The sequence below is a fragment of the Chelmon rostratus genome, chromosome 8 (genome assembly GCF_017976325.1).
Source record: "Chelmon rostratus isolate fCheRos1 chromosome 8, fCheRos1.pri, whole genome shotgun sequence".
Classification (NCBI taxonomy): Eukaryota; Metazoa; Chordata; class Actinopteri; order Chaetodontiformes; family Chaetodontidae; genus Chelmon; species Chelmon rostratus.
The window spans coordinates 6,043,006-6,056,324 of NC_055665.1; the positions used below are offsets into that span (position 1 = coordinate 6,043,006).

At 39.8% G+C, this 13,319-nt stretch overlaps 1 protein-coding gene across 3 annotated transcripts; it reads right to left on the reverse strand.

Annotated features, from left to right (window-relative positions):
• Nucleotides 1-6,280: 6,280 nt before the first annotated feature.
• Nucleotides 6,281-11,972, reverse strand: LOC121610585. 3 transcript variants are annotated; one of them, XM_041942771.1, is made up of 7 exons: nt 11,818-11,972; nt 9,716-9,944; nt 9,510-9,620; nt 9,276-9,332; nt 8,079-8,240; nt 7,045-7,161; nt 6,281-6,826 (listed from the first exon to the last, which is right to left on the reverse strand). In XM_041942771.1, exons 2-7 carry the CDS (start codon nt 9,884-9,886, stop codon nt 6,755-6,757), a joined length of 690 nt encoding a protein of 229 aa, XP_041798705.1. In that variant the 5' UTR covers nt 9,887-9,944; nt 11,818-11,972; the 3' UTR covers nt 6,281-6,754. The 3 variants fall into 3 exon arrangements, with proteins under 3 accessions (XP_041798705.1, XP_041798704.1, XP_041798703.1); XM_041942770.1 differs by lacking the exon at nt 11,818-11,972 and adding an exon at nt 11,696-11,733 and having other exon boundaries at nt 6,281-6,823; XM_041942769.1 differs by lacking the exon at nt 11,818-11,972 and adding an exon at nt 11,696-11,733.
• Between the last annotated feature and the right edge of the window lie 1,347 nt (nt 11,973-13,319).

Sequence of the window (13,319 nt, forward strand, 5' to 3'; positions counted from 1 at the left end):
CTGAAACTGATACACAAGCTGTGAACACTGAAATTATCACCTGTCAACTCGTTGGCAAGCAAATGCTTATTTGCACGTCCAGTCGATACAGAGCACCATTTGCTTTCATTTGGAGTCTCGTTTGTGTCCACCCGAAGAATGTAAGGCCAATATTCACTCTCTTGAAGCTCTGCTTTGGTCTCCACCAACTCCTGAGGTACATATATGTTTTTTTTCCCTGCACAATTCAGCCAAATGTCCCAACAAATATCAGTAAAGAGCTGAAATATCCCAGTTTTCACCACAATTAAAATGCTAATTATAATATTATACCTATTGCGCTTACATAGAGATTTATTATGTTCTGTCTTGCTCATTATTAACGAACCCAATAATAAAACATTAACAATGAACCAGGCGTCTGAATTCAACACTGATTCTCTGTATGTGCGTCAATTAATCAGTTTGTAGTTGTCAAGGCTGTTGTCAGTCAGTGAGTCATAGACCACAATGCTTGCAGCTCTTCCTGTCAGCGATTAGTCGGCAGAAAATCAGTCTTTTTTAAAGCGCTCTTGCAGGCTTACTCCTTCCTTTATAAAGTAACCAGTAGCGAAAACTGCATTCTTGTCTTCCATAGTGTTGAAAGTAGTAGGTCTGCTAAGCGCCGAAAGTGATAGCGATTGAAGTTTATCAGCCAGGTCCTGCCAAGCAGTGGTATGATGATGATGTAGGAAGAACTCCGCTGATACGAGCTTGAGTTGAAGAGACCTTTATTAACAAGCAGTATCAGATCAGATCCCGGCCATCTGAGAGAGCTTCAGGGTCAGATCAGAAGACTCTGCCCTTAACATACAGACAACACAATATATAGCATGGCGTTTTGTCTTACTCCACCCATACCATATGTGCCACTGAGGAATGTTTTCCTTTGCGACAATCTATATCTATCTCTTTGAGAGGTTTACGTCCTAATAGCCCCTCTATAAACTTTACCACCTCTGGTTTTTGGTTTTTCTGACCTTACGTGGCCTCACATACCACAACTAAAAGTGGTCAGCATTCCAAACATCAGTTTACCGCTGATCATGCTTAATCTGACATATTTATGACATTTGATTGATCTGATCATATACCTCACGATCGAGATTGATTGTCTGCCATCCTGATCAAAACGGCTATGGTGCGTGCATGAATGTGCGGTACACATTTTGGCGGTCACCTTATTTTAGGAGCCTTTTTGATGAAAGTTACCTGCTTGACGCTATGAGAGCAGTGAGAGCGAACCAAAGCCTGATCTTACACCTTGACCTTGACCACGACCTCGACCTTGAAGGAATGGTAATGAAGTCAATGTGATCCATAAGTAGAATAACGCACAACACCAAGATTTTGACCTGTTCAAAAGAAGCAATAAATAAGACATAGACACATAAAAAAAAAATCCAAAGTAACGCTACTAATGAGCCATAAGGATTTTAATCAATATTCATTTAAATTAAGGCACCTACAAACTGCGAGTCTAAATTAGAGCTCTCTGTCGGAGTAAAGTTACAGATTAGATAGAATAGAACTAATAGAGCTTTTGGTGTGACCCTTCAGCTCCGTTCTATTGAAAGGCTGCTACAGGCCGGTTTCTGTCCACGTCCAGGTGGGTTAAAGCGACAGCTGACCCGAAACAGTTGAATAGGGGAAGTGATGCTTTTAATCAGACCAGAATTACTCCTCCATGATTATGATTTGGCCACACAGCCCTGCATTGAGCCCGGCCCATCAGGTGATCTCAGGAACGCAGAAAAACATCACGTGGCTACGAAAAGATTCGCCCGCCTTGCAGGAACACATTGTGCTGCCGCCGGTCACCTAAGTGAAACCCTCAACTGTGCCGTAATTCAGTCTCAATGGAAACAGAAGTCATTTTGGTTGGGAAAAAAAAAAAGCGGGCAAATATTTTAATCAGGTGGTCAGATATGTCGTGGGAGGGGCTAAGTTCCTGAAATGCATCATCTGCTCAGGGCTCCAAATGCAGCCTACTTTAAGATTAGGAAACAGATGTGTTGGCTCTCCATCATGAGGAACCTGAAGCAGTCTGTTGATGCTGAAAGAAGTGAAGGACACTTCAAAGAAAACCCAATGAAGTTAGTCAGTTACTAACAAGCTCTCATGTTTGCTGAAGGACTTCTTTGTGGGTCAGCTACCACAACCTACATCCAAACCTAGCCATCTCTAGTGGCTTACAGTGAAGTATTCTAGCAGTGGTGGGGTAAGGATGATTGTTTTTACAGATCATTTGACTTAAAAAGGTGTTATTGACTAAATGCTGTGGCCATGCATAATTGATTTATTGGTCGTATTAATCTTGAAGAGATCGGAAAAGAGATCGGCTGCCCATGTCAGGCTTTCGATTACACCTCAGGGATGATTCCTCTCTCTGTGAAGAGCAAACCAACCACTGCAAAAAGCTTCCCATAGCATGTGCATTATGTTCCTAAAATGAAAAAAAAGGACAGCCCAAGCCATTCCATTGTGACCGTTCGCTTTTGCATCTGTTGCATCAGTACGTTGCTACTGACAGCGGAAAACGGCGAGTATTAGAGAGCTTTAGCTTTACTGGCTAATGCAACACGTGATTAGTCAGAAATTTGGTAATCAGCTTTAAATCGATCCTTTGTCCGTCCTTTGCATTCAGATTTTCTGATATTTTACAGAAAACAGTCACAAAGCTATGTGCTTCATGGATAACATGGTCCAAATAATGTGTTTATTTTTCCGTATATTTTCTAAATTGCCGACACTTGTTGTACTTAATTTTTTTTTTATAGTAACAGTGGGTTAAATGTGTAGTATGAACAGGCGTCATAGCATCATAGATTTTCAGCTCATTGTTTTGGTTTATAGGTGATAATATGTCAGCGCTGTGTTTGCAGTTTGCTGCGCTGCCCCCATGTGGCCAAGAACCAATTAATTCCGGTTTAAAGTTTTTGATTGGAGTCTTTATTTATGAAAATTATACTGACTCAGGCCTCTGCATCAAACAAACTGAGTACAATGAAGAATTTCTAAAACCACAGACTTTCACCTCTCGGTCCCCCTCCTCACACCGTGATCCTCTGTCCTCCCTCCTCACATACCAACGTCTGGGCAAGACCCAACAAGCTTACGTGGCACTGCTATCTGAATACGTGTCAAAGAAAACTCTCAACTATGGAGCTTTATAGCTGGTGTCACAGAAAGTATGTCTGCTGTTGTTTTCAAAATGTAACCTGAGGCGTCTTTCAGATCCTTTGACACCTCGTCCCTTTTTAAACAATGTGCAAGCAATGACTCCAATATCTGTGACACCAGCACAAACTATGCGAAGCCTTCAGACATCTCCATCTCCTTGGAGCACCTCAACTCTTCTGATGCAGGAACACAAGTTCTGGCCAGTTAATCAGTATTTTTTAACCTTTTTTATTAAACCAGAGCTGTGTCGCTGAGAGCAAGGCTTTGTTTTACAGAAACACTGTTAACACCGTTGAGATCCCTTTTAAAAAACACATGAATTCATCACAGGAAGCACATTTTACATGTTTAACGCATGTTGGAAGCCATTTCACATGTGGAAAAAGTCACATCAAAAAGGCCAATGTTAATTTGCAAATATTTATTAAGTGAAATGCAAGAAATCATCATGTGAAAACAACAGTTTTACATGTAAATATCAAATGTGAAACAGTCTCATGTGATGAATTCAGTGTACGCATGTGATACTTCACATGTAAATATTTAATGATGAGTTTCACATGTACTTTTTAGTTGGGCCTGCACAAGCACACTCAGTGGTGGGAATGAGGGTCAAGAGAAATGTTGAATTTTTTTTGCTCTTTTCACCTGACTGCTGCAAACAAGTCCAAAAATCATTCTTAACTTGCATGCAGTTGCAGCCATGTGTTAGTCTGCCTTTAAAAAGAGCCATTTGTGAGTCACATCAGCTTCCAGACCTGCTGCACCTGTAAACACAGGTTACATAGACGTCCCACACCTCATCATTCAGGACTGATAACACACGAAAAACACAGACATACCTGTGGTGCTGCCCTAAGCCTCTCTGTTTGTGCAACAGGAATTCAGCATGAATCAACAAGTGCGTTCGAGGCACCTGCTGTGATTTTAATGGGGGCTGAATATCGTAGGCAGGTGCCTCAACGCTCACGGCTCGAATGTGTTAGTTGCTGTTGATTGGCTGTTGTTTTAAAGCACAGTTTAGAGCAATTTTCAGCTACATACTTTACCTTTTTGAACCACAGAGCAATGGTTCAGCTCTCTCATGACACTGTCAGTCTACGCACATCCGGCTGCTCGTCAAATTAGTATGAATGTAAATAAGTGTAACAGAAGTGTACTGTTAGTTTAAATGTTAAAAAATCGTTTTTCTTTTTATAAAGATTATTAAGATACCATGACTCAGTGTTTTAATGATTTTCTCATATATGTGAGTTGTTTATAAATCCTATAATAACATTTGTCTTTCATCATGTTTCATGCTTTGTCAGTGTCCTTCCTCTCCCCACATCCTCCTCCAACGTTCCTCTCATTTTAACCCAGCTCTTCACCAAAGTTTACAGGCTGAAAATATGGAAATACATCTGTAAAAACAAACAAAGCATCTGGGTTTTTGTATTCAGCTGTCACAAATGCAACACTGACATTTATTATTTCCGAACCTAACATTCAAGAGATCATCCACACAGCTACGTCTATCAATACTGAGACGATCTGTCTCAGTGTCACTCTCATCACCGCTCCCTTCTCAAAATGACAAAACAGTGCACATGGCACGATGAGGAAAAGCCACAGTTCAGCAGGTGATACCCAAGTATGTGTGTGTGAATTTAGGAGCCTGAACGCCACCTAGTGACGAACAGTGTCACCACAAGTTGAGGAAATGAGTGACATGAAACCACACACAAATACACACACATAGTTTATTAGGTACACCTACTGTGGTTAAAACTACTGCAGCCTGATGCAGCAGAATGGTCGGTTTTTGTTAAAGCCGTTTTAGAGAGTTAAATCAACTTCATGGTCACATATGAGTTTGTGGTGCTGATGAATTGTATTGCTTTGTAATGAAAGGTGTTTCTATTATTTCATGATTGTTATTGTAATTATTCAACAGCACCAGCTGCAGCCCTCTGAAGAAAAACTGAATAACAGTAACTGTCAGTGATGGTGACTCTTGTGGATGTGCCCAATATTACAAATGACCAAATTACCAACAGAAAGTCCTGATATCTCTGACTCAGAGTTACAACAGGGAGCCTGACGTCAACGTTTCGCTCTCAACTCCTCGTAATTACAGCCAGACATGTTTGCACCAAAAACCACAGATTTTCTTTTTCACATTGCTGCTTTTGCACCACCCACACAAACCAGGAAGAGCACAAGAATAACTGAGCTTTGGAGGTGATGGTGGGTGTGTCTTAGGCTAGCTATTTCCCCATGCTTACAGGCTTTCCCGGCTCCAGCTCCTTACATAAAACTCAGGTCAGGTCACTTCAGGTCACTTCTTTCCCTTAAAATGTCAAATGTAATCCACAAATCAGTTTTCACTCACAGATCAGATACATCAAACAGCAACTTTTTATGTATTTTAGACAAGGTGGTGTATTTTTACTACAGCAGGTTTAGCATTAAGATCACAATCTTAATATGTTCACTGGTCTGAAGCAAATAAATACAAGTCTGGTTGGAGGGTAGTTAACCAGAAAGTGCTTGCTTCATCGTTTGCCTCGTCATCCTCAGTGTCAGACTCCGCCCAAAAAAAACTCTTTCACACAAATGACAAAAACAACCCGTTCAAATAAGTTTTTTAAAATAGTTCTTTTTATCGCTCGCCTCACATTTCTCAGACATGACTACCAGTAAAACACATCTATGACTCTGTTTGGTCTGACTCTTCGTTAAAGTTCACATTATTACAGAAGTGTGTTTGTTTGGGATTTAGAAGGATTTGCTTGTTTTTATACGCAAGTAAACTGAACCTCTTTGGGTTTTGAACTGTTAAATTAAACAAGAAATGTCATTACATGTACACAAAACTTTGGGCTCTGCAAAAATGTCATGGCCATTTTTCATTGCTTTCTGATATTTTATACCATTTTCAAACTCACACTCATTAGACAGTGTGCTTGCTGTCTTCCTCTCACTCCAGCGTTCCTCTGACTTTTCCTACACTCACACCTTTGAGATATCAACCTCCTCACTGAAGTGAATGGACTTTTATTCTTGCAAAAAAACAAACAAACTCGAAAACACTGTCTTTGTACAGCTGTCAACGTTTCTTTTTATTCAAGCAAATAGACTTTGAAACATCATTCACAAGCTGATAGAAACACATTTGCAATCACACTGTGCCACAATACAGACAGATTTTCCTCTTCAACATAAAATTGTAGTCTTGGTGATTAAAGCAGGTTTGATTATGTTCAGCTGATATATGTAGCCCGATTCCAAAAAGTTGGGCCGCTGTGTACAAACAAATAAAGGAGTGATGAACTCTCTGGAGATACAATATATAAAATGTCTGACCTCACCAGCTTCATTGATTTTTGTAAATCTCTGTGACCGCTGTCAGGAAACACATTTAGTTCACAAATGGTTGCTTTTTTTTTTTTTTTTTAATTTTACACAGCGTCTCTACTTTTTTGGAATAAAGGTTGTAGGAAAAATGATTACAAGGATTACGATCATGCTTGTTCTTACTCGTACAGGTTTGTGTTTGGATGAACTGGTTTTAAGCACCAGGGCTGGTCAAGAGGTCTTCGGTCAACAGCGGCTGGTAAATCTCAACATCTCTGTCGCCCTGCTGACAGAGAACAAAGCTGTGAATCCTACAGTGTGTGTTGACTAAATTAATCGACACTACAAACAGTAATCCAGCTGCCACTACTGTACACCAAGTACAGCCTCTACCATTACTACTACCTCTAATGCAGCTGATGTTGGTAGTCCAGCAGCTACTCAGAGTACTACTACAAGTACTTCAAAGCGCTATTTTACTGGTCTGTTTGTGTCGCTTCGTACCTCGACCTTCTTCCTGCCGAGCACAGCCTTGATGCCAAGAACAGAGAGGCTAACGCAGACACACAGCTGGAGAGCAGCCAGGACAATCATAGTAATGTCCATGTCCAGCACCATGCGCTGAAACAGGCAAGAAACAAAAACATTTTTCCATTTAATTCCAACAGATTTCATGAAAACTTCACTTTAAAACAGATGTATCAATGATTTACTCTCAGTTTTTTAAATGACTTCTATATTCTATATGATGTCTGATTGTGATTTTTAAGACACAGATGGAAAAAATCTATATTTTTTCATTGTCAACCCTGACCCTGATATCGCTGAAGGTCCAGGGTGCAGGATTTAGTAGCAATGAGGCTGCAGATCGCCTCACCCTCCCCTTTGGCTAAATAAGCCCAAGAAGCGAATGGCGCTCTCAAGAGTCAGCGTTTGGTTTGTCCGTTCTGGGCTACTGTAGAAACACGGTGGCGCAACATGGTGAGACCTCTATAGATACAAAGGGCTCATTCTAAGTAAGTGAAAACAAAACAATTCTTACTTTCAAGTAATTAACACTCACATACTCACAAATATCTTATTCTATTTCTGCCATTTTCTGCCAATAAATCTGCCTAAATCTTACACACTAAACCTTTAATCTTACTCCTCTGTGCCATAGAGCTCCATTGTTTGTATATTACTATGAGTCAGCCTCACATACAGTATCCTGCTGCAGTAAATACTCACTTCTAGATAACCAAATGTGTGTAATCTGCAGGAGGAAAAATACCAAACAATGGACCATTAACTCCTCTTTGGGTAACGTTCACTAAAATCTACAGAGCCCAGCTGTTTTTAGAAATTGCCTTTTAAAAATGTTTCTAAAGATTTCTATCATCAGTAGAAAAGAATGGGCTTTGGCATAACAGCCACAAACAGGGTGGAGAAGATGGAACAGTCCGACATGTCATCGATCGTTGTTTTTTTAATGGGATTTGTTGACAGTAAAAAAAATGGAGCATAAAAGCAGCTTTATCCTTTCACAGCATGCTTACCTGGTAATAGTACGCCATATATATGCAGTGTTCTTCATAAGTGCGTCTATCGTCACACATCCTGGTAATCCATTCTCCATCTCCTATGTCTATGGCGTACATCACAATGCCAAAGATGGACATGATGGCTCCGATTATGTTCATGAACACGGCGAAGCCCACCTGAGAGGAAACACTCTGTTATTCTTTTAACAGTGCTTCACCACAGTCGACATTTTTATTTCACCCAATTTTAGTCTTAAGCCCTTTTTAGATATGTAATACGTAACATTTCCTTTTCTTTTTTTAATCCAAAAATACATTAAGATCAGTGTCATCATTTAACACAGGGATGCACAAAGTGGGGCCTGCAGGTGTTACAAGTGAAGAAAATGGGCTTTTGGGCATTCAATCGTTCGCAACTGGACCTCGTCAGTTTGTCTTAGAAGACGTTTTGCCTCTCATCCGAGCAGGCTTCATCAGTTCATGCGCACCAGACTAGATAGGACAGCTCTAGTCCGGACTAGAGCTGTCCTATCTAGTCTGGTGCGGATGAGAGGCGAAACGTCTTCTAAGACAAATTGACGAGGTCCAGTTGCGAACGATTGAATGCCCTAAAGCTTACAATGACCTGGATGAATGAGAATATTCACAGGCAAGTGAAGAAAATAAGCATTAAAACTATAATATAAATCACTGTTTATGCTGCTTTATGCTTGTGTGGTAAAATGCTCTTTTAATATATAGCAAATTAGTTATTTTCATAATCTGAGCACGGCAGGCAGAGTCACACTTTGAGCAAGAAGTCATTAAATTAAGGGAATTTGGGATCCTCATACTATTTTGCATCTTAAAAACAGAACAGGTGTTCGGGCCACCATTAAGTCCCAGTTTTGGCCCTCCAGGGGAAAAAGTTTGGGCACCTCTGGTTTATTATTAGAGAGCAAACTCTGAAGTGTTGATGATTGAGATGCTGAATTTATTCCAGTGATTTAAGAAGGCGGAATGAGATGTGTATGTTCTCTGTGTATGTTTAACCTCGTGCTGCTGCAGCCTTTACATGAATTTCAAAGCATTCAAGTGAGTGTGCTGTGCTGAGAGTCATGCTGCCGCAAGGCTATCATGCAGAAGTGGCCAGACACGAGGCCAACATGTCAAACTGCCATCATGCTAACATAAAGGGGTGCATGTCTGAAAGGGTCTTTAGTCTTTACTTACCGAGCAAAGAGAGGGGAACCGGCCAGCCAAAACTGACACGAGTCCAGCTGCGATGTACTGAAAAGAGGATAGTAGGCAGCTCGGTGAAATTCATTACATTTGGCAATACTATTTTTCAATTATTTTTTTAAGAAGCAAACAAAAATCTCTGTCAAACCTGTTTTTGCCATTATAGAAGTAAATTAAGAAATAAATATCCTCTCAAGCTAATATTGACACAATAATATTATTTACCACACCACCCAGCCAGTAAGCAACTCCCAAATGAGCAAAATCATCAGGATGATGGCTGATTCGACCCGGCCCGAGTCCAATGTTGAACAGGCCCACCATGATCAGTACAGTCTGTAAAAGATTAAAAACAGCTGAATCTCATATCGTCCTACACCTGAACAACTTAACATCTTGATACTATTATGAATCAATGAATTTTCTCGCACCCCAAGAGCTGAGACCACATTGGTCTGCGTGAGTCCCTCGTACACTGAGCAGCACGCTGGACTGTAGCAAAGACTCTTGAGGATCTGGCACAGCGGTGGTAGCGTGCTCTCACTGTCACTTGCCACAGTGACCACAGTCACTCCCTTGTTTTTGACCACAGTGATGGACATCTCTCCTGATGGTTGGATGGATGGATCTACGCAGGTCTTTATTAATCCGGCTGGGAAACTGCAGTGTTACAAGCAAAATCACACATTAAACAGAAAAAACAACAAAAGCATGAATTAAGACATAAATAACATAAACCAGAAACGGAACTGGGGAAATACTCTAATAATCATGTTTAATGCAAATATGTTATATATTGCCTTGTATAGAAAGGGAATGGTGCCTCATTGAAACTGAATTTATGACAAAATATACAGTGAATCTATATATACAAACACAGGAATGTACAAGTAAGAAATATAACGGTATAATACAGAGGTCAACAACAGTACATTGAAAATAATAATAATAAAAAAGTCATGTTTTCAATCAATCTGAGTATGAAGCACTTCAGTCTCTGGTATTTACAAAACCTCAACCATCAACAACCCTGGGGCGGGGTCAGAGGGGTGGCTAGTCTGCCTGGTAACCCCTCCAAACACAGTAGGAAGCTGACAGGTATCACAAAATGACCACAAAGAGATGCAAAACAACCACAAAGACACAAAACACAACTCAAAATAAAAACAAAAGGACTGCAAACAGACACAAAACAACTACAAAGAAACAAAAAACAACTACTAAGAGACATAAAACAACTACAAAGAGACATAAAATGACCACAGAGACTCCAAACAACTAAAAAGTGATGCAAAACAACTGCAAAGGAAGACAAAATGACCATAAACCGACAAAAAATAACTACAAAGATGACGACAGAGACCCCAACAACTATAAAGACATGCAAAACAACTACAAAGACACACAGTGCAACCACAAAGACACACACAGCAGCTCAAAAGAAACACGAAACAACAACAAATCAACACAAAGTAAGTAAAGAGACAACTACAACAACAACAACTAAAGAATCGCAAAACTAAAACTAAAAAGTGACACAAAATGAGCACAAACCAGCACAACCAGACAAAGACGACCACAGAGACTTTGAACAAAAAAGAGACGCAAAACGACCACAAAGAGACACAAAACTACAACAAAATGAGAAAGCTGCTTATTTGACATTCATTTGTTACGCTAATTAAACAGTAACTATTAATCATATACAGTTTATTACTGCCAAGAACCACAGGCTTTAAACTTGAATCTTAAAACATTTTAATTTTACACACGTGTCCCCTTCTTTAAAACAGTCTGAACTCCACATTCAACAGCTCCTGAGCAAACCGCTGCATATAAAACCTCCATGTGCAGATGTGTAGCCATACCAATGTGCTTTGGGGCTGTATGAATATAGCAGAGCTGCAACACTTAGTTCAATAATCAATTAGTGGATTCAGAGAAAATGAATCTTCAATAACAACTGACTGTTGCTAACCTATGATGGCAGAAAAGTCCTGAGCTGTGGTTTTGTTGTGTGGAAATGAATACAAGTGCTGAACTCACTGTATTCACAGTTCTATCATCCAGCTGTTGTGTGAGGTATTTGACACCTGTGATAAGGTGTTCCTGATCAGGTCTCAAATAAGAATCTAATACTAACAGGTTCCAGGCTCCCGAACAGGTTTTGTGATTTTGAGGGAGGAAGCTGGGTTTCCCAGAAATCGCCGCACTTCCTAGGTTCATCATTTAACCCCCTGATGCTCAGGCTGGATGTGCGAAATAAAAACTTTCACAAAAATCAGCAATGACGCTTTTAAATAAAGCAGATATGCACTCACACACAGCAAAACACACATAAAACAGTTAAAAAAAGGGTAAAATAATAAAATAAAGCTTTGGAATATATATTGACTATTTCCATGACTCACCATGTTTCAGCCCGTATGAACATGATTTAAAAACATCAGCCAGTTAACAGCTCAATGAACACACAGCGTCTTTGTCAAGTTAAACTTATCATGAACTGTGTGTTTTGGAGCAGAGAACTCACCTGGCTCGTCCTGGTTTATGATTTCCTGAATCTGCAACAGTCTGCTTTATGCTGATCTCACACAGCGACAATACATCTGATACTTCCTGTTGCCTGTTTGATTTCTTCAAAATAAAAGCGTCATTTCAAAAATATCATCCGTTTTAAAATTAATTCTGAACTATAATAATTAGCCGCGGCAGAAGAAGGTAAATAATTTGCTTTAGAAAAGCAGCTACACCACAATGTAAGTATGTAATGTACTTCACTTTTGTCCATACTCAGTATAAAGAGTATGAGGTAGTACAATACTTCCCTCAGATGCTGGAGGTACAAGCACAAGGTGGGAATCCTCAAACAGAGTGTAAGACACTGAAAACAGCACTAAAAGTATACATAAAAACTTCAAAAGTACACATAGAAACAGACAGCAGAAGCCTTATTTTCAGGTTCATGTTTATATATTTCAGATGCTAGACTCCATGAAATCTTGTATAATATATATACCTATTTTCTGTTTGTACTGCTACATAATTAAATATAGCTATGTTGTTTTAAGGTAAGATACTTCCTATATATATGTGCACTCATGGGTAAAAACAGGTAGTGTGACTGAGATCTACCACCAGTCTAACAGTGTTAACAGCAGTCCAGTTATGATGGTGGGATGCACCTTCTAATTGGCTAAATGCTTACAGGCTGTGGTGCCTGCAAACATCTTTGAGTTTAAGAAAAAAAGAAAATCAGGGGTTTTGCATTAGCTATTACAAACCACACCAAAATATAAAACACTGTATAGTCACATTATTTGTAATTTTTTAATATATTCAAAGCAAAATTTTACAGTTATATTTTGTCATCTATATCTCAGCATATGTGCAATCCTGTTTCTTGTGCTGATTTGCTGAAAATGACAGCACATTAGTTTACAGAGCAACATTAAAACATTGCTTTACACTACAAGTCACTGAAAAAGATATATAAATATAAAAAAAACTTAAATGCTCATGTTAATGTTAACATCATACTCATCTGTTATTGAATAAAGTAGTTATGTTTTATGAGGTTTAACAGACTCTAACACCAGATTCTGACAGAGGAGGCGGGAGACAGATGTGAGTACAGTAATGTTTTAATTAATGTTCAGCAAGCAAACCAACAGATCCCAAGATGAACGGAATTCAATGGTGCACAGTCCCTCAAGCTCCTGATCCGAATCCTCGGGCCTAGCAGACAGAACAGGTCCAGATGAGGTCCAAGGGGGGAGCAGGATGATCTAAAGTCCAGGAGAGGAGTCCAGACAGATGAGATCCAGACGAGGCTTGGAGTGGTAGGTTTTCCACAAGGAGTCTCAAAGGGAGAGCAGACAGGGAGGACACAAACGAGAGAAGGTGACTGGAATCACCTGAGCACAAACATAGGGACAGGTCAGGGTACTGAGAACAACAGATACAGACAGACTGGTAGACGAGGCACATGAAGGGCTTTATCGTTACCACACCGGTAGGCCGACGATTCAACAA

Bases quoted from the DNA above. Each gene is read 5' to 3' on its own strand.
- LOC121610585 (XM_041942769.1), bottom strand. From the start codon at position 11,718: ATGTTCATACGGGCTGAAACATG. The intron at 9,945-11,695 runs GTGAGTCATGGA...GTAACACTGCAG, and splicing joins TTCATACGGGCTGAAACATG to TTTCCCAGCCGGATTAATAA. The intron at 8,241-9,275 runs GTAAGTAAAGAC...GTTTCCTCTCAG, and splicing joins GGTTCCCCTCTCTTTGCTCG to GTGGGCTTCGCCGTGTTCAT.